The sequence below is a fragment of the Bos indicus genome, chromosome 5, assembly GCF_029378745.1.
Source record: "Bos indicus isolate NIAB-ARS_2022 breed Sahiwal x Tharparkar chromosome 5, NIAB-ARS_B.indTharparkar_mat_pri_1.0, whole genome shotgun sequence".
Taxonomy (NCBI): Eukaryota; Metazoa; Chordata; class Mammalia; order Artiodactyla; family Bovidae; genus Bos; species Bos indicus.
Window position 1 is genome coordinate 38,304,711 of NC_091764.1, and position 27,336 is coordinate 38,332,046.

General features: G+C 37.1%; 1 protein-coding gene across 12 annotated transcripts in view; it reads right to left on the reverse strand.

The window, feature by feature from the left end:
* Positions 1-27,336, reverse strand: part of PPHLN1 (periphilin 1) — a 171,882-nt gene that overhangs the window by 46,213 nt on the left and 98,333 nt on the right. For 11 of the 12 annotated variants that reach the window (XM_019960775.2, XM_019960773.2, XM_070789252.1 and 8 more), the window contains one exon: positions 13,908-14,048. In XM_019960775.2, coding sequence (XP_019816334.1) covers positions 13,908-14,048 — 141 coding nt within the window. Of the gene's footprint in view, positions 1-10,819; positions 10,937-13,907; positions 14,049-27,336 lie in introns of all 12 variants that reach the window. The other variant, XM_019960772.2, reaches the window with a different exon arrangement.

Consider the following 27,336-nt stretch of genomic DNA (forward strand, 5'->3'; position numbering starts at 1 on the left):
CCAGCTACACTTAACATACACTATACATAAAACCACTTTCAGATGGATTGTAACTCAATGTAAAGGACAAAACAGAAAAGCTTCTAGAAGGTAATAAAAGAGAAACATATCTTAAATAGCAGACAAAAGATACTGCTTTTATTTAGTTTTAGAAAAAGACTAAAAAGTCTGGACTAGATTAAAAGTAAGAATTTTTATTCCTCCAAAGACATCAAAAGAATGAAAAAGCAAGCCACAAAATGGGAAAAGATATCTGCAACACATGTAACTAACAAAAGGCTTGTATTCAGAATATATAAAGAACTTCTACAAATTAGTCAAAAAAAAAAAAAAAAAAAGAATTCAATAGGAAAACAGCAAGAATCTCAACAGGTACTTTAAAAAAGAGGAAATCCACGGGCCAATAACTATATGAAAATATCCTCACCATCATCTGTAATCAGGGAAATGCAAATCAAAACCAAAAGGAGCTACATTACAAATAATAATATCAATGAAACTCACAAACACAATGCTGAACAAGACATTAAGCACAAAATAACATATACTGTAGAATTCTATTTATGTAAAGCTCAGAAACAGATAAAACTATACTACAGTGTTAGCAATCAATATACTGGTTACTTTGGGAAGGAGGGGGTAGTGATTAGGGAGGATGTACGAAGGAACTCCTGGGGTGCTGGTAATCTCTATTTCTTTCCTTAAATGGCAGTTTTCACTAGTGTCTGCTTTGTGAGAAGTCATTTAGGCTAACAATTGTTTCGAACACTCTTTCTGTACATGTGTTATACATCATTAAAGTAGAGCACATTAGGAATCATAGCAAGAGTTTAACATAACTGAACATCAGCTAACCAGAAAATTGAATGATGCCAAACTACTCATTTCTCCCCCATTTCAGATAACTGAGGGATTCAGTTCTGAGGTAGACAAAAAAAATCTCTAAATATTTGGAGAAACTCTTCTGGCAAATTCAAATAAATAAATAGAAATAAAATAGAAATGATATACAATGTATTATCCAATTTCCTGTACTATTTTCTTTAAAAGCAAAATTTTAAAAAGAGGAAGAATAAGGGGAAAACCAAGATAACAATGTAAGTGACTCCCAACATCGGCTCATTTCTAATGCTTATTTTCAAATTATCTTTAAGTAGAAATGTAAGGTTATCTTAGCGCAACTTTTAAAACACCTTCTCTAAATGAATTGAAAATATCAATTAACTAATATTGTACTCAGCAAATGAATGTTTAAAACAGACAAATTTGTTATCTCCTTGCACAATACCTGAATTAAACAACAGTTAAGAGAAGACAGCAGATGTTATAGGAGGGATCACGTCTTAAAAATAAGGGATGACAAATGAAGGAGGAAATATAAGAACAATTTATGTTTTAGAAATGGGGAGGGAAAGCAGGGAATTCTAAGAAGGAAACATTAATCTTTTATGGTACTTCTTATGTCTAGAAAAATAGATAAGGTTAGTGAGATTTTAAAAAAGCCAGCCAAATGGAAAATGTGAAAGGAAAATTAAAAAGCCCTCCAAAATAAACAAAATATTTCATATTAAAGTTTTCACATTTCATTTTTAACAAATAAAGGGGAAAGCTCCCCAAAACAAAACAGAATAAAAGGGCAAAAGGTAAACAGCCCAAATCCTCACACCGATGAGAAAACAGCCTCTCGGAGTTAAAGTTATACAGGAAACTTGCTATAAAATATTCCTAAGAGGTAATGTGAAAGTAGTCAGTATTTCAAGGTTGCAAAAGGACAAAGTAATACTAAACAACAATAACCATTTGTGATTTCCAACACATAAAGGGCTTTCACATGGAAAGTGACATGGAAAGTCATGCAGTCCTGTCTGACTCTTTGTGACCCCATGCACTATACAGTCCATGGAATTCTCCAGGCCACAATACTGGAGTGGGTAGCTCTTCCCTCCTCCAGGCGATCTTCCCAACCCAGGTCTCTCGCACTGCAGGCAGATTCTTTACCAGCTGAGCCACAAAAACTTATTAATTCAGCAGGAAAACAAGAAACTAATCTCATTTAACAAATGAGGAAAAGGCTCTAAGATGTTAAAGCACTAAATGGAAGCATCCAGCATTTTCTGTCACGTTGGAAATGTGCCTAATGTGAAGTACTCAGAGACTAAGTAAAATTGTCAACTTACAAGAGAGGAACTGAAGAGCAAGTGACACTAATTTGGAACCACTAGCAAAAATCCTTATCTAACACTGGGTGACAGGAAACAAGGGAGGTAAGAGAAGGAAGCTCATGCATGGGCTTATGCCATGGGGAATACTTGTATTGGGTACTTTTGTTTAAATGATGACAATCCCAGGGATACGGTCCAGGATGGTCACATCTCCTCTGGTACTTACAATATTTTATATGGGTTTTATAAGACTTGGTATCTGTATTGTCCAAATTTTATATTTTATATAAAAATAGTACCTTAACAGACCCCATCTCTATATTTACAGATTTATATCAGGTATAAATACCTTACTTTTCATTAAACATAGAGGTGGAGACACTTGGCTTTGACATATCAAACATGATACAAATTACCTTCTGAGACAGCTTTCAGATAAAACTCCCTCATGGCGTAGATAGTACAGTAAAGCATTTGCCTGCAATGCAGGAGACCTGGGTTTGATCCCTGGGTTGGGAAGATTCCATGGAGATGGAAATGGCAACCCACTCCGATATTCTTGCCTGGAGATCCCATGGACAAAGGAGTCTGGCAGGCTACAGTCCATGGGGTCCCAAAGACTCAGATACGACTGAGCAACTAACATACCTACACCCTTTAAGTGAAAACTTTACACTTAATGTTTCAGCAACAAGTGTCTACAGTAAGCAGATGAACATAATCTGACTGATAAACTAACTTTCCAAAAGCTCTGAAATTTAGCCAAAATAAACAATTTATTTTCAATGTGTTTTGGGAATAAGAAATTTTTCAGAGGTAGATCTCAAATGAGTGTATGTTACTAAATCTATATATATGTTAAGTCCGAATAAGTGGTTGGTAATAACAGACTGTTAAATACAGTAGGGTAGACTTGATGTCTAGACAAGATAGTGACGAGAGCTGCACTTTTACAAAGTTCATTACTTGCTCTGAAAAAAAAAACAAAAACAAAAACAAAGAATGTTTCTGTTATGTAGGGTATAAAATGCTTAGATCATGCATACACAAGATAGAGTTGCCTCTGTTTGAAACAATTAAATTTTAACCCATCAAGTGTTAAAAAGTGACTCTTTTCCATGTCTCCCAATCTAGTGAACCTTTTAGAAAGATGGTACATTTGATTAATTTTCAAGCCTTTTCACTTTAAAAGTGAAACAAAAATATCCTATTTTATACTGAGAGCACAAGAGCAAGAGCTGGTGAGAGGACTGTGAAGAATCAGCTATACAGAGAGATGGTGCCTGAAACGAGACACTCTAAGTAAAAAGAAGATGGCCATAGGCAGACAGTGATTAAATGGAGTATGTTATTTACAAAGAAAACACTAACTGCACAATTCATTATCTCAACATGTACCAATTGATCACTGACTGATGCATAGCAATGACAAATATTTGAGTTTTTGGAAAGCATTTTAATGTAAGTACTCTATGTCCTCTGTCATTAAGAGGCTTAAAAAACAATCAACACCTAAATTTTCTAGGGTTAAATCTGAAATTAGCTTTTTTACGTACTCACATAATAGTATGTACAAAAGAAGCACTATTTAGCCTTTAATTTTAATACAATTTAGATTAGGAAGAGACCAAATATAAGAGGCCAGGGGCGGCAGCCGAGAGGAGCAACCCCACGTCCAGGAAGTGGCGGCTGCACGGGCGCAGGAGGGCCAAGAGGAGCTACTCCACGTTCAAGGTGAGGAGGGGCAGCCGTGAGGAGATGCCCCTCGTCCAAGGTAAGGAGCAGCAGCTGCGCTTTGCTGGAGCAGCCGTGAAGAGATACCCCACGCCCAAATAAGAGAAACCCAAGTAAGACGGTAGGTGTTGCGAGAGGGCATCAGAGGTTAGACACACTGAAACCATACTCACAGAAAACTAGTCAATCTGATCACACTAGGACCACAGCCTTGTCTAACTCAATGAACCTAAGCCATGCCCTGTGGGGCAATCCAAGATGGGCGGGTCATGGTGGAGAAGTCTGACAGAATGTGGTCCACTGGAGAAGGGAATGGCAAACCACTTCAGTATTCTTGCCTTGAGAACCCCATGAACAGTATGAAAAGGCAAAATGATAGGATACTGAAAGAGGAACTCCTCAGGTCAGTAGGTGCCCAATATGCTACTGGAGATCAGTGGAGAAATAACTCCAGAAAGAATGAAGGGATGGAGCCAAAGCAAAAACAACACCCAGCTGTGGATGGGACTGGGAATAGAAGCAAGGTCCGATGCTGTAAAGAGCAATATTGCACAGGAATCTGGAATGTCAGGTCCATGAATCAAGGCAAATTGGAAGTGGTCAAACAGGAGATGGCAGGAGTGAACATCGACATTCTAGGAATTAGCAAACTAAAATGGACTGGAATGGGTGATTTAACTCAGATGATCATTATATCTACTACTGTGGGCAGGAATCCCTCAGAAGACATGGAGTACCGATTACGGTCAACAAAAGAGTCTAAAATGCAGTACTTGGATGCAATCTCAAAAACGACAGAATGATCTCTGTTCGTTTCCAAGGCAAACCATTCAGTATCACGGTAATCCAAGCCTATGCCCCAATCAGTAACACTGAAGAAGCTGAAGCTGAATGGTTCTATGAAGACCTACAAGACCCTTTAGAACTAACACCCAAAAAAGATGTCCTTTTCATTATAGGGGACTGGAATGCAAAAGTAGGAAGTCAAGAAACACCTGGAGTAACAGGCAAATTTGGCCTTGGAGTACGGAAAGAAGCAGGGCAAAGACTAATAGAGTTTCGCAAAGAGAACGCCCTGGTCATAGCAAACACCCTCTTCCAACAACACAAGAGAAGACTCTATACATGGACATCACCAGATGGTCAACACCAAAATCAGACTGATTATATTCTTTGCAGCCAAAGATGGAGAAGCTCTATACAGTCAGCAAAAACAAGACCAGAGGCTGATGTGGCTCAGATCATGAACTCCTTATTGCCAAATTCAGACTTAAATTGAAGAAAATGCAGAAAACTACTAGACCATTCGGGTATGACCTAAATCAAATCCCTTATGATTTTACAGTGGAAGTGAGAAATAGATTTAAGGGACTAGATCTGACAGATAGAGTGCCTGATGAACTATGGACTGAGGTTCATGACATTGTACAGGAGACATGGATCAAGACCAGCCCCATGGAAAAGAAATGCAAAAAAGAAAAATGGCTGTCTGGGGAGGCCTTACAAATAGCTGTGAAAAGAAGAGAACCGAAAAGCAAAGGAGAAAAGGAAAGATATAAGCATCTGAATGCAGACTTCCAAAGAATAGCAAGGAGAGATAAAGTCTTCCTCAGCGACCAATGCAAAGAAATAGAGGAAAACAATAGAATGGGAAAGACTAGAGATCTCTTCAAGAAAATTAGAGATACCAAGGGGACATTTTGTGCAAAGATGGGCTCAATAAAGAAGAGAAATGGTATGGACCTAACAGAAGCAGAAGATATTAAGAAGATGTGGCAAGAATACACAGAAGAACGATACAAAAAAGATCTTCACAACCAAGATAATCACAATGATGTGATCACTCACCTAGAGCCAGACATCCTGGAATGTGAAGTCAAGTGGGCCTTAGGAAGCATCACTACAAACAAAGCTAGTGGAGGTGATGGAATTCCAATTAAGCTATTTCAAATCCTGAAAGATGATGCTGTGAAAGTGCTGCACTCTATATGCCAGCAAATTTGGAAAACTCAGCAGTGGCCACAGGACTGGAAAAGGTCAGTTTTCATTCCAATCCCAAAGAAAGGCAATGCCAATGAATGCTCAAACTACTGCATAATTGCACTCATCTCACACGCTAGTAAAGTAATGCTCAAAATTCTTCAAGCCAGGCTTCCGCAGTACGTAAACCGTGAACTTCCAGATGTTCAAGCTGGATTTAGAAAAGGCAGAGGAACCAGAGATCAAATTGCCAACATCCGCTGGATCATGGAAAAAGCAAGAGAGTTCCAGAAAAACATCTATTTCTGCTTTATTGACTACACCAAAGCCTTTGACTGTGTGGATCACAATAAACTGTGGAAAATTCTGAAAGAGATGGGAACACCAGACCACCTGACCTGCCTCTTGAGAAACCTATATGCAGGTCAGGAAGCAACAGTTAGAACTGGACATGGAACAACAGACTGGTTTCAAATAGGAAAAGGAGTCCATCAAGGCTGTATATTGTCACCCTGTTTATTTCACTTATATGCAGAGTACATCATGAGAAACGCTGGGCTGGAAGAAGCACAAGCTGGAATCAAGATTGCCAGGAGAAATATCAATAACCTCAGACATGCAGATGACACCACCCTTATGGCACAAAGTGAAGAGGAACTAAAAAGCCTCTTGATGAAAGTGAAAAAGGAGAGTGAAAAAGTTGGCTTAAAGCTCAACATTCAGAAAACGAAGATCATGGCATCTGGTCCCATCACTTCATGGGAAATAGATGGGGAAACAGTGGAAACAGTGTCAGACTTGGTTTTTTTGAGCTCCAAAATCACTGCAGATGGCGACTGCAGCCATGAAATTAAAAGATGCTTACTCCTTGGAAGGAAAGTTATGATCAGCCTAGACAGAATATTAAAAAGCAGAGATATTACTTTGCCAACAAAGGTCTGTCTAGTCAAGGCTATGGTTTTTCCTGTGGTCATGTATGGATGTGAGAGTTGGACTGTGAAGAAAGCTGAGCGCCGAAGAACTGATGCTTTTGAACTGTGGTGTTGGAGAAGACTCTTGAGAGTCCCTTGGACTGCAAGGAGATCCAACCAGTCCATTCTAAAGATCAGCCATGGGTGTTCTTTGGAAGGAATGATGCTGAAGCTGAAACTCCAGTACTTTGGCCATCTCACGTGAAGAGTTGACTCACTGGAAAAGACCCTGATGCTGGGAGGGATTGGGGGCAGGAGAAGGGGACGACAGAGGATGAGATGGCTAGATGGCATCACTGATTCGATGGACGTGAGTTTGAGTGAACTCCAGGAGTTGGTAATGGACAGGGAGGCCTGGCATGCTGCGATTCATGGGTCACAAAGAGTCAGACATGACTGAGCGACTGAACTGAATTGAACTAAGATTATTCAGTCTAACTACTTATTTTGAGGAAGAAAATGAAGGAAAGCTAGTGAGCTGCCCATACGTTCAAAAAATGGTTGACATGTAGAATTTAAATTAAAATAAAAACCATATATTAAGTAGATTGATCTAGACTAAGAGTAAAATTGTATTAACCTGTAACACTAATGACCTACATAGGCAACAAAATGATTTCTGAACTTGATTTTTATTAAAGTGGCTCCTACATGGCTAAGAAATAACATTTCCTCCATATAACAAGGTTGGCATAGATATGACTGAGTATAAAAAATAATATTTTTACTAAAACAAATATTTTAAGTCTTTGAAAGTTAAAAGAAGGAAAGAAGAAAAATAAGCAATCCCCTCTATCAATAGTCTCTGAGTACTCTCTGCTTTAGAACATTAGATTGGTACCCTCTCTGGATCTTAAATTATTCATGTGTACATTTTAACTGTAAGTTATCAAATAAATATATAATCAACCATTCTGTTAATAGAAAGACTTACTTACAGGTAGGAATAATCAGCTTTTTCATAAAACAGCTTTATATTATTAAGTAGTATCCTGAAATAGCCAGAGATCTTAAAAATGAATTTGCTTTCATGTACTTGTTCTCTTTTTAAATTATCCAACAAACAAGCAGAAAGATGAGATAGCCTTGTCCCCCTTACAAATGGTGATTTTCTGCAAACTGAGGAATATCATGAATAATGCATTTAAAGAATATTATCAATATTCTTTATACATCCCCACAATTAGACTGGCTTAGATATTATTAATTGCATCTACTAACATATTTTAAGAAAGGCTGACAAAGGTTGGTACAAGGAAGAAGTTCAGATTCTCTGCAAACTCACATATTACAGTTATTCTCAAACTTGGCAAGCCAACAGAACCACGAGAATTAAACAGATATGCTACTGATCTCCTATGCAATTATTAAAACCTGCACAGCACCCCACAAGACCTAAACACAGAATATGATACTCACAGTATTAATGCAACTGTTCCACACCCCAAACTGTTCATTTTAAATGTAGTACTGTTTATTTTAAACATACACATATATACTTTTTAATGTGTAGAAACCAGAGGATCTATACTTTGTAACATGGTTTCCAAGGGATTATAAATGTCTGTTAATAAGGGACTAGTTATATATATATACTGATATAGAATAGTCACTAAAAAATACTGAACAGGGTGGACAGTATGCTATGGTATTTAAAGAAAAAGTATAGAGACACACACACCAACTTTTATCTCCACTCATCTGAATCAAACATGTTCCAGTTGTGTGTGTGTATGTATATACATATGTGCATACACACCGGGTATGTATACATGTACACACACATACACAAATACTGTATATAAACTCTGTATACACATATACATATATATCACTTACCAATTTATCTATACACTGAGAAAAGAAACTGGGCGGCTAAAAATTACAGGTGAAAAGGAAACTTGTTTTTCACTGCATAATCTCTTGTGCCTTTTGAATTTTATCCTTGTGTATTTTATCACTTAAAATACATTTTTCAATAGATGGGTTGGACAATATTTAAACTAAGCCAAAGGACATGCTTTTGATATATAACCATAACTTTAGTTCCTAATTAAACCTTATTGCTGTCAATATAATCAACTGCATATCTGAATAGAAAAAACTTTCATTAGTATTTGTTTTGGGTGATATTAAGAAAGTGTTACAACTTATCTAACTGAATACTTAAGGTCTACACATTATATTGCATGTTAATTATACCACAATTGAAAAACAGTATAAAACATCTTACATAAAAGGTGGTAATTAATCATTTTCAGCACATTAGAAGCTATGTGTGCATGCTAAGTTGCTGCAGTCATGTCTGACTCTTTGCAACCCTATGAACTGTAGCCCACCAGGCTCCTCTGTCCATGGGATTTTCCAGGCAAGAAAACAAGATCTCCTGCAGGAGATCTTCCCAATCCAGGATCGAACGTGCATCTCCTGAATTGCAGGGAGATTCTTTACCACTGAGCCATCAGAGACGCCCAGAAACTATGAAAGAACTTACGAAAATACAGTCACTTCCTTTCAATTCCTTATTAGTAAAATCAGCATCACCTGGGAGAATGTCAGACATTGAGTCTCAAGCCCCATTCCAGAACTACTGAATGAAAACCTGTATCTTAACAAGATCCCCCAGTGATTTACAATACATTGAAGTCTGAGAAGCTCTGACAACTTATTAACCAGAATATTTATGGCTGAAATCCATGAAACTCTTCTTTGTAAAAGCCCCCTACGTGTACAATAAAGGCAGAGAATCACGATATAAGCGCTGTGCCTTGAGAGTGAAGAGATGAAACGTTCTTTTTTTTAAGACTAGTTGGCATGGCAAAAGAACTCAATAATCTTCAGCTTCCAATAGCTCAGCTGGTAAAGAATCTGCTTGCAATGCGGGAAACCTGGGTTCAATCCCTAGATTGGGAATCCCCCGGAGAAGGGAAAGGCTACCCACTCCAGTATCGTGGCCTGGAGAATTTCATGGACTATACAGTCCATGGGGTCTCAACGAGTCAGACACCACTGACTTTCACTTTCACTTCATACACCCACTATCCTTATACTGCTTCATTAAGTACCTATTTCTCTATAACCTTCTGTGTCCTTAGGAGGATTTTAGCCACCCAGACACTCTCAGTCATATGATCTGCTAGGTCAACCATGTACATGCACACTCTTTGTCTGTATGCATGTATATACACACGTGTGTATACTCACTGGATTCCATCTGAAGAAAGAGGAAGATAGAAGAAACTAAGTCCGATCTTGCCAGTGGGATTACAAGTAGACTTAAATATTATATGCCAGGATCCCAAGAAAACAGAGGATCTCACTGAGAGGCTATGTCTAAGCACAATTTTATCAAAATATGAGGGATTTTGTAAATCTAAAATAAGACAATTCCAAAGAGTTAAGAGTAAATATTGTTTTATCCCTCAAGGTACAGTAGAGCAAATAAGTTATGTAATAATAGGGGATTTCAATTTGTGTGCTTCATTCAAAATAACAATTTGTTAAAAGACAAGATTCCTCACTAGTAATAAAGCAAGGAGTAGGATGCACTTTCTGGAGAAGGTGATGGCATCCCACTCCAGTACTCTTGCCTGGAAAATCCCATGGACGGAGGAGCCTGGTAGGCTGCAGTCCACGGGGTCGCAAAGAGTCGGACACGACTGAGCGACTTCACTTTCACTTTTATGCACTGGAGAAGGAAATGGCAACCCACTCCAGTGTTCTTGCCTGGAGAATCCCAGGGACGGGGGAGCCTAGTGGGCTGGCATCTAGGGGGTCACACAGAGTCGGACATGACTGAAGTGACTTAGCAGCAGCAGCAGGATGCACTTTCAAACCAAATAGTTCAGTTAATAGTAGGTATGTGAGGGCTTGTGGGATATACTACAATTAAGAGGTTAATGAAATTGTAAACACCTGAACCAGAATATGAATCACCTATAATTTTGTAGGTTAGATCTCTCTAGGAATTACCATAATGACTGAAGAAGTTCTGAAGTTTGCCCCTCAAAGCTCAGAAGCCAGGAAGCCTAGGAAAGTACTTCGGCAATTGAATGTAAACAGTGGCCCAAATTGGTTAAAAGGAGATATCTGGGGAAATAAAAATAAGGGGGAAAAGATACACCACAGAATCCAAAGCATCAGGATGATAAATGTGCTGGAGCAAGAGAATGAATCATATTCACTAAAAGATATTCATTCACGTGAAAGTGAGATGATTCAAATGATCTCTAGCAACACAATATTCAGAGACGCAATCTGAGGTCTTCTGGCTCAAAGATTTTAGACCAGTGATTCTCTGCCATATGATTACAAGCTGTAAGCTTTTTAAAAAGACACCTGTACCTCTATCCTACTGAATTATTATATGCCCAAGAATGAGATGGCAATAAAATGGCAAAGAACATAAATCCACTCTTATTGAAGTGATTCTGATCCAATCTGTTTCCATATACATGACTTTAAACAGTAAATAAGCCACATTTGTAGGCCATTTGAATTAAATTTTAGCCTGAAGATTTAGCTTATTATATATTGCAACACTGCCTCAAGTGAATGACTTTCTTGGGATTCAAGGGCTGAAGGACCTAATTTATAGCCTTCAAAAAATTATACGTGGATATTTATCTTTATATGAGAATATACTGTACTAGACATACAAGGAGAAAAAGCAACTCTGCTATAACACCAACATTTACATTCCTACATTATTCTAAGCTTGATTTGTTGGCCTCATCTATGCAGGCCCTTTTGGGGGAGGCTATTATTCATACTGTAAATCATGCAGTATTTCAAGCATATGGAAAAATATAAAACCTTTATAATATTCCTATCCATCTGTTCTTTAATCTCTAAAAATAAATGCACGAAACTTGGAAATGGAAAAAACGGGAAGCAAACCCCCTTAAAACTAACTTTTTCATTTTCACTATAATGTTAAGATAATTATTTGTAAAATAATTATGTATTATTATTTCCTAGCTTTGTGACATTTTTGAGGAATTCTGGATTGATTTTCTTGTCAATATATGAAAACTAAAGTACCCTAGCCAAAACATGGTAGCTACATTCCAATATCTAATATCATTAAATTCTTTATTTTATAATGGTTTTACTTCTCTAATGATCAGAATATAGTAATGACCTTTTTCTTTCTTTAGGTCATCTCTCCTTGCACAATATGCTTCAGTATCAGATTTTTCATGTGTTTGAACAATAGGCAGATGAAAACAGAAATAGTCATACTTACATGTCAACCATATATGGGTATCTATAAAGTATATACTGGTTTCATACTAAATTTTGTGTGCTGCCAAGCTGGGCTCTACCTCTGAGTAGTCAAGATCAAACAGATCAACTATGATTAATAACAAGAGAAGATAGCACAAAGATTAAAAAACAACAACCCAATACTCCCTTCTAACAGGGAGGTCAGTCAAGTTTTTCTACCAGTAATATTCTTAAGAAAAATCTCCTTTAAAGAACTGCAATTCAGGTGGAAAAGAAAAATAAGAAAGTAATTAATTCATTTAACAATCATTTATCAAGCACTTACTACTAGTGCTGGGCATAGGTACACTGTTAAGTGGTCAGTTTAAGATACAGTCTCGTTTCAAGTAACTAAGAGACTATCCATACAACAAATATTTCTTGTGAGTCCACTATGTGTCAATCACTGTCGTGGGTAATGATGGAAGATAAAGCAGTGAACAAAACAAAGCCCTCGCTTTCATGAAGTTTCCATATGGTAAAGGAGACAAGCAAACATATGTCAAATGGCAGAGGGGGGAAAAAGCTAAAAAGAAAAGTAAGTGAAAGTAAAAAGACAATAATAATGATATACATATTTATGCTGGAAGATACACCTAGTGAGAAAACTATTTTACTCTCATTTAATTGATATCTTTAAAGGTGCTAAACTACCTTTCATATAGCCAAGTTAAACAGGATTTTCTCAGTCTCCATTTTCCTATACTCCTCCAAGCATCTGACATTGCTAACTAACTCTGTTTTGAAACTCTGTTGGCTTACTGACAAATTTCCTATCTGGGTTCTTATCTTTTGCACTAGATTGGCATCAATATACGCTACAAATCATATCTAGGATTTAAATAAGATCTTGTATTTAACCAAAGGAAATAGATTCTAATTGATGTGGAAATAGACAGCACCTTGCAAAAAGGTTTAATTTTGTTCTTAATTGCCAATAGTTTTTAGAAGATTCTATAACAATATAACATTTATTCAAGCCATTAGAGAGTAACAACATCAAAAACAAACAGTTGTACAACATTACATTTTATAAAGTCCTTTTATATTTACTACATTTAATTCTCATAAAGTGATAATACCCTATAAGGTAGGTAATATTTCCATATTGAAACACTTTCAACTTTTATATGTATAATGAGCATATGTGAGGAGGATTAAAGAGGAAAGGGCTGCTACATTTTAAATCTTAGGAAAGACAAAGCCTCTAGGCTTATTCCATTCCAAAATTATATTTCACACTGTATTAAGACATAGACGGAAGGTTTTATCCTATGATGATTCCTTAAGCAATCTATTCAATCTATTAAAAATAAGATCCTGAGTTTTCAAAATGATATCATTAAAAATTAGATTTAAATGCCTATCCTTTACTTTTTATTTAATATTTGAAAAACGATTAAAGGTATAATGAAAACCATTAAGAAACATCTGTATTTCCAGTATTCAAAAATAACATTCACTAACATTCTGGTATATTTAGTATTTCTTTCAACTCATCTCTATTAAGTTCAGTAGTTTTTTAATTGCTCCACACTAATTAGAATACTCTCTAAAACAGAAGCTTGCTTTTTATTAAAAGAAAAAAAAGCAAGCAGGAGTGGGAGACAAAATTGATCACAATTACTGTGAAATCAAATTGAACACTTTTTAGAATTTTTTAAATGGTAATTTCAGGGTCATAAATGAAAAAAGATAAAATGAAACATATTTATTCAATAAATATTTACTGTTAACTACTGTGTACAAAATGAACAAAAGATTTTGTACTTTAAGCAGACTGGATTCTCACCTGTTCAATCTCTTTGGTTTTTGTTGCTATTGCTTTAGAGCGACTGGTTAGCTGACTGTCTTCGAACAATTCTATGCCATCTGTTGCATTTGACTCAGGTTCTACTGGATGGTCAATGAACAATGGTGCTGTGGATCCCGCCTTTAGAAGAAATTAGAAATCTTTCATTACTTTCTTAAAGGACATATACAGCATTTTAGATGACTACATATAAGCACTAACCAGCAGATTATCTCAAAAAAAACCCACTAAATTTGATCTGTTATAAGAAAAGAAACACTTTTAATTTTGTTATGCATAATGAACATACGAGAGCTTTCCAGGTGGTGCAGAGGTAAAAAAATCCGCCTGCCAATGCTAAAGATGCAAGAGATGTGGGTTCAATCCCTGGCTCAGGAAGATTCCCTGGAGTAGGAAATGATAACCCATTCCATTACTCTTGCTGGGAAAATTCCATGGACAAGGAGCCTGGCAGCCTACAGGCCATGGGGTCACAAAGAGTTGGACCCGACTGAGCACACATACACATAATGAAGATATGTGAGGAGGATTAAAGAGGAAATTCTGGCTACTTTTTAAATTTTACATAGGACAAAGATTCTAGGCTTATTCCATTCCAAAATTATATTTCATACTATATTAAGACAGAGCTAGAAGGTTTTGTTCTCTATTTCTTAAGCAACTTATTTAAGAAACACAGAAGAACAAAGTTCAACTGGAAGAGAGAAGTATGAACAAACATAAACAAATAACAAACATGGAAAAGGGCTCTACTTCCAGAAGTTAAAAACACCATTCTTCCTATAGCCTATGAATTACTGAAATAACTGAAAACAACTCCAACCAGCAGTAATAATTACTTCAACAATACTGCAACAGTTCATTAATGAGTAAATAATCCCACAAAAAGCCCAAGGTCAATTATTTTATTGTCTAAAAATACTTTTGTTGAAAAGAGAAAAACTAAATAAATGAAGGAAAACTATTAGGGAATGAATAAAGTAATGAATAGAGAAACTATTCATTAGTTTACTCAAAAATTTATTCTATGATAAATGCCAAGCACAGCTCAATGAACACTGGATATATCAATGAATGGAACAGACAAAAGTTCTTGCCTTCATGGAGGTTGCAGTAAGCAGTAGTTTGGAAAGAGTAAAGTTTGAGTTAATATAATTTAGTTGGGTGGGAGGTGAGGGAGAAAAGAAACTTGTACTTATTACAATTTATGGCTGTTGTAACTGAAGTAGCAACAAACAGCAGTAGGTTTAAAAAGTCACAAGATATATACTAATTAGCGGTATTTTTCATCAGTAAGAGCAGTCACATTTCAATGCCTAGTGTGTTGTACACTGCCACAACCTTTTTAGAGATTAATTTGGCAGTATTTATCAGAATGTTCCACATATCCTTTGCACTCAGCACTTCACCTTTAAGAACTTAATTTACAGATACAACATGTGCAATAAATACTGCAATATAGCTGCCATCAATAGCAAGTGGTTGAAAACAATCTAAATGTTCATCAAATAAATTATGCACTGTCTAGAACCAAGGAATACTAAGAAATCATTAAAAAAAAAAAAAAAAAAAAAAACACCAGTCTACATATACTACCTAATGTATCCAAACTTTCCTCCTGGCAAGGCCTAAAGGTCATTCCCCATAAATACACAGCCAATTGTGTCAAAAACAAAAGGGAAGAAAGAAATATGGGTGTTAATGCATTTATGCATTTATATGAACAAACTATTTCCATAAGGATATTATCTCTGGGGAAAAAAATGATAAAAGAGACAGTCTCAATAGGAATAACTTAGAAGAAACTGTACCTATTCCAATGCCATTTGAATTTCTGACACATGTATGCATAATCTACTTTTTTAAAAAACCTGGTTTTTACAAGTCTGAGTTACATATCTTAAGGGATTTAAATTTGAAGTATATGAATCATTTAAGGGGAGAGGATTCTGAGAAGATAGCAGAGTAGAAAGCACTAGCAATCTGTCTCCCAACCTACACAAAAACTAAATTGGCATTATTTGTCTGATTTAAGTACTATGAAACTCTGGACTCTGCTGAAGCCTTGTCCCATGCAGAGGAAGATAAACTGAGATTACATTCAGCTCTCAGCACAGTAGCAGCTGGCCATGTCCCACTCTGAGCCACTTGGCAGTGAGCTGTGTACATGTTCCTAGAGCAGCTTAACACATAGCCTATGGGAGTCAGGTTGGGCAAAAAGCACCCCATCCTCCAAAGAACGAGGAACTAACTGTCCTCCAATCACTGATTCCTGCTTCTGATCAAGAGGTGAAAAGAGGTGAACAGCCATTGTTACTGTACCTCCCCCATTGTTGCAAGCCCCACTTACTTTGGCTGAAGTGCCTTCCAGGGTGTACAAAGGCCAAGCACCCTACCACCCACCTCCCTCCATTTTTCATGTTTCTTCTTTTGGGAGCCAGACATTAAAGATAAGTTTGTTCATTTAAAAATAAGTGTATACAAGGGTGAAGACAGAAAGTAACTGGGTTATACCAAGGGAAAAGCTCAGAAAGAACTGAGAAGCCTTTAAAAGTTTTCAGCTCAGGCTGATCCTCAGTACAGCAACAGTGGCCAACAATAAAAAATGGTAACAAATAACAACTGAAAAAAACCCAGCAAGCCCTAGAAAAGAGGGAGAATATGACTTGTCAGAGTTACCTGAATCAAACACCCAAAGCGCACCAAAAAAAATTATACAAAGAATCAGCAAAGTATGGTTTATTCAAAGAATTAATCATCAGAAACTACTCAAGAAAAAGACCTAATGGAAGATCTACTGGACAAAAACTTTTTTCAGAGCTAAGAAGATCAATAATTACAACAAAAATGCACTAGAACGATTCAAAGGAAGAAAGAATCAGTGAACTTGAAAATTAGGACAACAGAAATTATCATCTGAATGACAGGGAGAAAAAACATTGAAGAAAACTGAACAGAGCCTAAGGGATTTGTGGGGCACCATTAAGTGGATCAATATATTAGATTGGTACAAAACTAACTGCATTTTCAGACCATGAATTTTAAATAATTATAACTAGACTCAAATACATCTTTGTTAATCAAAATAGGAACCACTACAATCAACACATTTTTTCCAACAAGAAATAAGTTTGTTTCCTGTAGCATAAAAAACGAAGCTTTAGGATTTGATGAACTCTTGGAAAGTATTTTCTTTTTTTGGTTTTTTTTGTTTTATTTTTATTTTTTATTTATTTTTTAAATTAATTAATTTATTTTACTTTACAATATTGTGGAAAGTATTTTCTGCCTCCTGCTAGTAGTAGAGGCATTTTCTCTGCCAAAAGTTGTCGAGATGGTTGAAGGAATGGTAGTCAGTTGGCAAGAGATAGGTAAATATGGCAGATGAGGCAAAACTTTGTAGCCCAATTTGTTCAACTTTTGAAGCATTGGGAATGCAATGTGCGGTCAGGTGTTGTCATAGAGGAGAATGGGGCCCATTCTGGTGACCGATGCTGGTGGCAGGCATTGCAGTTTTGGGTGCATCTCACTGATTTGCCAAGCATACTTCTCAGATGTAATGGTTTCACCAGAATTTAGAAACCTGTGGTGGATCAGACAAGCAGCAGACCATCAAACAGTGACCATGACCTTTTTTGGGTGCAAGCTTGCCTTTGGGAAGTGCTTTGGAGCTTCTTTTCGGTCCAGCCACTAAGCTGGTCATTGCTGGTTGTTGTACAAAATCCACTTTTCATCACAAGTCACAATCCGATTGAGAAATGGTTCGTTGTTGTTGTGTAGAGTAAGAGAAGACAACATCTTGAAATGACAATTTTTTTGGTTTGTGGTCAGCTCATGAGACACCCACTTACTGAGCTTTTTCACCTTTCCAATTTGCTTCAAATACCAAATGACAGTAGAATGGTCAACACTGAGTTCTTTGGCGACTTCTCGTGTAGTTATAAGAGTATCAGCTTTGATGAATGCCCTCAGTTGGTCACTGTCAACTTCTGGTGGCTGGCCATTATGTTCATCTTCAAGGCTCTTGTCTCCTTTGCAGAATTTTTTTTTTTTTAATTTTAATTGGAGGCTAATTTCTTTACAATATTGTGGTGGTTTTTGCCATACATTCACATGAATCAGCCATGGGTATACATGTGTTCCCCATCCCATCCCTCAAGGTCATCCCAGTGCACCAGCCCTGAGCACCCTGTCTCATTCTTTGCAGAATTTCTTCAATCAACACTGCACTGTATCTTTGTTAGCAATTCCTGGGCCACAAGCATTGCTGATGTTGCAAATTGTCTCTGCTGCTTTATGACCCATTTTAAACTCAAATAAGAAAATCGCTCAAAATTGCTTTTTGTCTAACATCATTTCCCTAATCTAAAATAAATACAAAATAAACAGCAAGTAATATGTCTTTAGCAAAAAATATAAAGTGATAAATGTGTATTAAAATGATGTATAAGATAACCACATTTATTTAAGAAGGTATTCCAATACCAAATAGCAAAGTTCAACAATGCAAAACAGCAATTACTTTTGCAACAATCTAATACACTTAAATACATACAATCTTCTGGGAGTCCAACAGAGGAGACAGAGAGAAAGACACAGAGAAAATATTTGAATAAATAATGACTGAAAACTTCCAAATCTGATCAAAGACATGAATTCAAACATCTAAGAAGCTCAAAGAACCCAAGTAAGATGAACTCAAAAAAGCTCAAAGGACATATTACAATCAAACTTTCAGGACAAAGACAAAGGGAAAATCTTAAAAGCAACGAGAAACAAAATCATTAATACAAGAAGTCATCACTAAAATTAAGTAGCTTTCTCATCAGAAACTTTGGAGGCCAGAAGACAATGGACTGACATGTCCAAAGTGTTAAAAGAAAAAACTGCCAACAATGATTACTATATCCAGTAAAACTGTCCTTCGAAAGTGATGGCGAAATTAAGACATCCAGGTAAATAAAAGCTGAGAGAGATCATGACACTAGATCTATCATGCAAGAAATGCTCGAGGGAGTCTTAAAAGGTGAAAGGAAAGGACACTAGATAGTATCTTGAAGCTGTGTGGAAGAATAAAGAGCTCACTATACTGAAATGCATGGTCAATTATAATGGCTAATATAAACTGTACTTTTTATTTGCAACATGATTTAGGAGCCTATGACATTTAAAGAAAAAAAATTATAGGTGTAAAAGTTGGTATCACTGCAATGTTGGTTTATAACTCCAAATCTTGAGAGTCCCTCGGACAGCAAGGAGATCAAACCAGTCAACCCTAAAAGAATAAATCCTGAATATTCATTGGAATATTCACTGATGCTGAAGCTCAAACTCCAATATTTTGGCCACCTGATGTGAAGAGTTGACTCACTGGAAAAGACCCTGAAGCTGGGAAAGACTGAGGGCAGAAGGAGAAGGGTGCAACAGAGGATGAGATGGTTGGATGGCATCATCGACTCAATGGACGTGAGTTTGAGCAGACTCCAGAAATAGTGAAGGATAGGGAAGCCTGGCATGCTGCAGTTCACAGAGTCACAATCAGATATGACTGAGCGACTGAACAATGACAACAAGGAGCTCCTTGTTCCAAGGAGCGTCTTTTAATTTCTTGTCTGCAGTCATCATCTGCAGTGATTTTGGAGCCCAAGAAAATAAACTCTCTCACTGTTTACACTGCTTCCCCAACTATTTGCCACGAAGTGATGGGACTGGATGCCATTATCTTTCTCTTTGAATGTTAAGTTTTAAGCCAGCTTTTTCACTCTCATCTTTTACTGTCATCAATAGGTTCTTTAGTTCTTCTTCACTTTCTGCCATGCAGGTGGTGTCATCTGCATATCTGAGGTTATTGATATTTCTCCCGGCAATCTTGATTCCAGCTTGTGCTTCATCCAGCCTTGTATTTCACATGATATACTCTACATATAAGTTAAATAAGCAGGGTGGCAATATACAGCCTTGATGTACTCCTTTCCCTGTTTGGAACCAGTCTATTGTTCCATGTCGACTTCTAACTGTTGCTTCTTGACCTGCATACAGATTTCTCAGGAGACAGGTAAGGTGGTCTGGTATTCCCATCTCTTTAAGAATTTTCCACAGTTTGTGCTGATCCACACGTGTAGTCAATAAAGCAAAAGCATATGTTTTTCTGTAACTCTCCTGCATTTTTGATGATCCAACAGATGTTGGCAATTTGATCTCTGGTTCCTCTGCCTTTTCTAAATCCAGCTTGAACATTTGGAAGTTCACGGTTCACATACTATTGAAGCCTGGATTGGAGAATTTTGAACATTACATTGAGATGAGTGAAATGAGTGCAATTGTGTGGTAGTTCAATGCCAAACTGAACATTCTTTAGCATTGCCTTTCTTTGGGACTGGAATGAAAACTGACCTTTTCCAGTCCTGTGGCCACTGCTGAGTTTTCTAAATTTGCTGGCATATTGAGTTCAGCACTTTCACAGCATGATCTTTTAGGATTTGAAATAGCTCAACTGTAATTTCATCACCTCCACTAGCTTTGTTCGTAGTAATGCTTTCTAAGGCCAACTTGACTTTGCATTCCAGGATGTCTGGCTCCAGGTGAGTATCATACCATTGTGATTATCTGGGTCATGAAGATCTTTTTTGTGTAGTTTTTCTGTGTATTCTTGTCACCTCTTCTTAATATCTTCTGCTTCTGTTAGGTCCATACCATTTCTGTCCTTTATTGTGCCCATCTTTGCATGAAATGTTTCCTTGGTATCACTAATTTTCCTGAAGAGATCTCTAGTCTTTCCCATTCTATTGTTTTCCTCTATTTCTTTGCCTTGGTCACAGAGGAAGGCTTTCTTATCTCTCTGTGCTATTCTTTGGAACTCTGCATTCAAATGGTTGTATCTTTTCTTTTCTCCTTGCCTTTAGCTTCTCTTCTTTTCTCAGCTATTTGTAAGACCTCCTCAGACAACCATTTCACTTTTTTGCATTATAAAACTATGAGCCATGCCATGTAGGACCACCCAAGAGAGACGGGTCATGATGGAGAGTTCTGACAAAATGCGGTCCACTGGAGAAGGGAATGGCAAACCACTTCAATATTCTTACCTTGAGAACCCCATGAACAGTATGAAAAGGCAAAAAGATAGGACACTGAAAGATGAACTCCCCAGGTCAGCAGGTGTCCAATATGCTACTGGAGAAGAGTGGAGAAATAACACCAGAAAGAATGAAGGGATGGAACCAAAGCGAAAACAACACCCAGTTGTGGATGTGACTGGTGATGGAAGTAAAGTAAATGCTGTAAAGAACAATATTGCATAGAAACCTGGAAAGTTAGGGCCATGAATCAAGGTAAATTGGAAGTGGTTAAACAGGAGATCGCAAGAGTGAACACCGACATTTTAGGAATCAGTGAACTAAAACGGACTGGAATGGGCAAATTTAACTCAGATTAGCATTATATCTACTATTATGGGCAAGAATCCCCTGGAAGAAATGGAGTAGGCATCATAGTCAACAAAAGAGTCCAAAATGCAGTATTTGGGTGCAACCTCAAAAATGACAGTGTGATCTCTGTTTGTTTCCAAGCAAACCATGCAATATCACAGTAATCCAAGTCTATGTTCCGACCAATAATGCTGAAGAAGCTGAAGTTGAATGGTTCTATGAAGACCTACGAGAACTAACCTATGAGAAGACCTTCTAGAACAAACACCCAAAAAAGATGTCCTTTTCATTATAGCGGACTGGAAGCAAAAGTATGAAGTCAAGAGATACCTGGAGTTACAGGTAAATTTGGCCTTGGTGTACAGAATGAAGCAGGGCAAAGGATAACAAGAGTTTTGCCAAGAGAATGCACTGGTCATAGCCAACATCCTCTTCCAACAACACAAAGGAAGACTCTACACCTGGATATCACCAGATGGTCAATACCAAAATCAGACTGATTATATTTTTTGCAGATGAAGGTGGAGAAGCTCTATACAGTCAGCAAAAACAAGACCAGGAGCTGACTGCTGCTCAGATCATGAACTCCTTATTGGAAAATTCAGACTTAAATTGAAGAAAGTAGGGAAAACCACTAGACCATTCAAATATGACCTAAATCAAATTCCTTTAGACTATACAGTGGAAGTGACAAAATAGATTCAATAAATTAGATCTGACAGAGTGCCTGAAGAACTATAGATGGAGGTTTGTGACATTGTACAGAAGAGTAAATATTAAGTGTTCTCAAAACAAGGAAAAATCTTTTTTTCTTTTTTGTGGTGTTTATGAGACAATAGATATTAATTGAACTTACTGTAGTAATCATTTCACAATATATGTAAGTCATTATGCTATATGTCTTAAACGTACAGAGTGCTATCAGTAAAACTGGGGGGAAAAAGTGCTTATTAGTAATTATATTTAGTTTAGTCCATTAGATATATATTTTTCAAGGTACTAGAGGGAAAACAAGACATGAGGTATATTCTACCTATGTATCTAGATAACCAGACTGGTAAAAGAAAAAAAAAAATTTTTAATAAAGGCAATATAAGTTCATCGGTGAAATAGTGGCAAAAAAGTTTACAATAGTAAGGGAAGAATGGGGTTCCAAGGTGACACAGTGGTACAAAAAACCCGCCTGCCAAAGCTTGAGACAGAAGAAATGCTACAGTCCACAGGGTTACAAAGAGTCAGACACAACTCAGCACAGACAGCAGGGAAGAAAATCGGAATCAAGAAAGATATTGCGTCTTATTATCTCAAGCACTACTGATTCCACTGACCAGATCTGAATTTGAAAGACAGCCATGGAAGTTGGGCATACTTTAGGGACAGGGTAAGTGGAAAGTAACACCTGACATGTGGAAACAACACAATTCACACTTTCATATTTAAGTAAGAAACATGTTAAAATTTTCTTCTGCGGCAAGAAGCAACTTGTTCTACTGTGACATTCTAATAACCTTTGAATAATTTGATTTTCATTTTGATAACCAAAAGGAAACTCTCATGGCCACATGCTTATGGACAGTAAATTATATCTCTACCAAATTTGACTGAAAGCTCTTTGAAAGCCAGGATGGTGCCTCTAATGCAGTGTTTGACACAAACAGATGCAGAATGACTAGTGAATTTAAATAAACTATGAGAAAGCCAGTATAGTATTATTTTGTATATTTTGTATATATAGTTTGTATATATAATAGTATATCTGAACATACATGCCTTAAAACATAATCCTAAAATGTGCACTCTGAATAAATTTGAAGTCAAAATTTTGATAAATTATGCAAACTTTATCATTTATTCTTTTCTCACAGATAACCGATGAGCACATTAACATACTAAAATCTCTTAAAAGTACTAAAATGCCAAAATCAACCTACTTCTTTTAAATCTAGCATTTCCTCAATGTAGTGGGGCTAACGGGCTTCCCTGGTGGCTCAGTGGTAAAGGATCTGCTTGCCAATTTAGGAGACACAGGTTCAATCCCTGGGCCCAGAAGATCCCCTGGAAAAGGAAAACAGCAACCCACTCTAGTATTCTTGCCTGAAAAATACCATGGACAAGGAGCCTGGTGGGCCAAAGTCCATGAGATGGCAAAAGAATCAGATACGACTTAGCAACTAAACAATGACAACATTGGCACCAACAGAATCTTTTTTGTTCTTCCTCAGGTCACTAAGACTGTTCAGAACTATCATTCTATCAAATGCTTTCAGAAATTCCCTATTAGAGTCCAAAAGGTAAAAGTAAAAACCTGAACAGAATAGTGAACACTAATATTCCTGATATTTAAGCATAGCACTGAATTTATCTTCAACTTCACCAACTACCTATATATAAACTACATGGTCTCCCAACCAACTTGTTTAAAACTATATTGATGACAGCAAGAGAAGACAAACTGGAAACCTAAATATTTAATCTCCTCTCTTGACAGTTAATAGACTGTCACTAAACACATGAACAGAGAGGACCATGCAAAACTCTTCCCTGGCATCAAGGTCTTTCCACCTCAAATCAGATAGGAGTTTATAGAACCAAGGCTAACATTCTTAAAAAGTCTATATCTCAAAAAAAAAAAAAAAAAAAAGAATCACTGAAATGAGCAACTATTTAACAACTGCCTAAAAACAAATGTGACTATCCTTGCCCAAAAGACAGAGTATCCTACGAATTTCCCATATGCCTTTTCTCCAGTATGGAAAAGTATCAACAAAACTTGAAGAACTTTTCAGACAATGCTACAAGACTGATGCTGTACAACACTAATGACATATGCCAACTACAAACATACGATAGTAATTTCAACAGTACTCTTACCTTGCCTTTGCTCCAACAGAAAATCACCTCTGACCTATGGCTCCACACACAGATTTTAGGATTCCTGACTTCTCATTAATTCAAAAGTCTAGCAAATTCTGGGCACATTATAGAGAAAAAACAAGAGCACTAGAAAAACATCTTTCAAGACCCAATGTCACTGACTATTCAGAGTCGAGATCCAGTCAAGAAATGAAAAAAGACTATAAACAAAATAATCAAAAACTGGAAAAGATGGATAGTAAGATTTTTTTAAATTTCAGTTCAGTTCAGTTGCTCAGTCGTGTTCAACTCTTTGCGACCCCATGGACTGCAGCACGCCAGGCTTCTCCTGGAGCTTGCTCAAACTCATGTCCACTGAGTCGGTGATGCCATTCAACCATCTCATCCTCTGTCGTCCCCTTCTCCTCCTGCCTTCAATCTTTCCTAGCATCAAGGTCTTTTCCAATGAGTCAGTTCTTCCTATCAAGTGGCCAAAGTATTGGAGCTTCAGCTTCAGCATCAGTCCTTCCAATGAATATTCAGGACTGATCTCCTTTAGGGTTCACTGGTTTGATCTCCTTGCTGTCCAAGGGACTCTCAAGAGTCCAACACCACAGTTCAAAAGCATCAATTCATTGTGCAGCCTTGTTTATGGTCCAACTCTCACAGCATACATGACTACTGGAAAAACCATAGCTTTGACTGTATGGATTTTTGTCAGTAAAGTAATGTCTCTGCTTTTTAATATGCTGTCTAGGTTTGTCAAAGTTTTTCTTCCAAGGAGCAAATGTCTTTTAATTTCATGGCTGCAGTCACCATCTGCAGTGATTTTGGACCCCACAAAAGACCCAGCCAGACCTGCCTTTGTGTGTTTGGGTGTCTCCTGCAGAGGCACGGGTCATCTGTGGCCTGCTGTGGGGACAGGGGCTCTGGCTACAGCAGATCTGGGAGGTGCGGCATGTGAACCCCACCAAAGAGCCACCAAGCAGACAACCCACAAACTGGAGAACAATTCTGCCAAAGAATTTCTCACACTGTTGTGAAAGCTCTAGGGCCCACAACAGATTTCCCAAACTGGGGATCCAGCAAAGGGACTGAGAACCCCCAGGGAATTTGACTTTGAACACCAGTGGGATTTGATTTTTTAAATTAAGAGATATCAAAATGACAAGGAGGGAGAATGAATATATCTTAATAATAGCTTTGCTAACTGAAGATATGTGGGCTTTCCTGGTGACTCAGTGGTAAAGAATCTGCTTGCCAATGCAGGAGACGTGGGTTTGATCCCAATGAGAAGATCCCATAAAGAAGGAAATGGCCATACACTCTAGTATTTTCACCTGGAAAATGTCACACACTGAGGAGCCTTGTGTGCTATAGTCCATGGGATCACAGAAGAGTCATATATGACTTAGTGACTAAACAACAACAACAGTTGAAGATACAATATTTAGAAAACAAATAACTAAGTATTTTTTGGAAGTTTTGGTTTAATTACTCTGAGAAAAATTATCAGACATCCAAATCAGCAACTTTAAAGTACATATTTCTATTATTAATATAAAAACGATTACTCTAAATTCTTAAGGAAAATAGTAAATGACCCTATTAAATGTAACACTCTTCATACTTTGAAATAGTGCTAGACAGCTCATGTAGCTCAATTCCAGAAAAATAAACAACCCAATAAAAAAATGGGCCAAAGAACTAAACAGACATTTCTCCGAAGAAGACATACAGATGGCTAACAAACACATGAAAAGATGCTCAACATTACTCATTATCAGAGAAACGCAAATCAAAACCACAATGAGGTACCATCTCACGCTGGTCAGAATGGCTGCTATCAAAAAGTCTACAAACAATAAATGCTGGAGAGGGTGCAGAGAAAAGGGAACCCTCTTACACTGTTGGTGGGAATGCAAACTAGTACAGCCACTATGGAGAACAGTGTAGAGAGTCCTTAAAAAACTGGAAATAGAACTGCCATATGACCCAGAAATCCCACTGCTGGGCATACACAGCAAGGAAACCAGAATTCAAAGAGACACGTGTACCCTGATGTTCATCGCAGCACTGTTTACAATAGCAAGGACATGGAAGCAACCAAGATGTCCATTGGCAGACGAATGGGTAAGAAAGCTGTGGTACATATACACAATGGAGTATTACTCAGCTATTAAAAAGAATACATTTGAATCAGTTCTAATGAGGTGGATGAAACTGGAGCCTATTAAACAGAGTGAAGTAAGCCAGAAAGAAAAACACCAATACAGTATATTAACACATACATATGGAATTTAGAAAGATGGTAATGATGAATCTGTATGTGAGACAGCAAAAGCGACACAGATGTAAAGAACAGACTTTTGGACTCTGTGGGAGAAGGCAAGGGTGGGATGATTTGAGAGAATAGCAGTGAAACATGTATATTACTATATGTGAAATAGATCAACAGTCCAGGTTCGATGGATAAGACAGGGCACTCAAGGCCATGGCACTGGGACGACCCTGAGGGATGGGACGGGGAGGGAGGTGGGAGGGAGGTTCAGGATGGGGGACACACGTACATCCATGGCTGATTCATGTCAATGTATGGCAAAAACCATTACAATATTGTAAAGTAATCAGTCTCCAATTAAAATAAATAAATAAATTTAAAAAAATAGCGCTAGAGACATACCAAAGAGACACAGCTTGATATTTTTGATACTAACTTGAAAATATGCATAAATATCTATTATTATCTCTACAGTAACAAGGAAACTTTGGCCTATGTAAGAAAAACTGATAGCTAAATGACAGTGACACATCAGCATTTTAAAAAAGAAAGGTTCTATTTCTATAAGCACTGATAGGGTTTGTACTGGTTTGTACTTTCTATGATCAGTGTATATTAGTTACTTTGGAAAGGTCTTTCCACAGTGTATTAAGATGCACATAGGTACAGAATTTATACATTGAATTCCAACGTTTCATCTCTTTTTTCAGAGGACCTGTCTTAAAAGGCATTCAAAAATATAAAGTCAGAAATCTCTTCCAAATATAATCTATCACAGTACAGAGATTTTTATATTCTCTGCCATGTCAAAATAATTCCTCTAGTAACAAATCCTGAATCTAGACGGTTA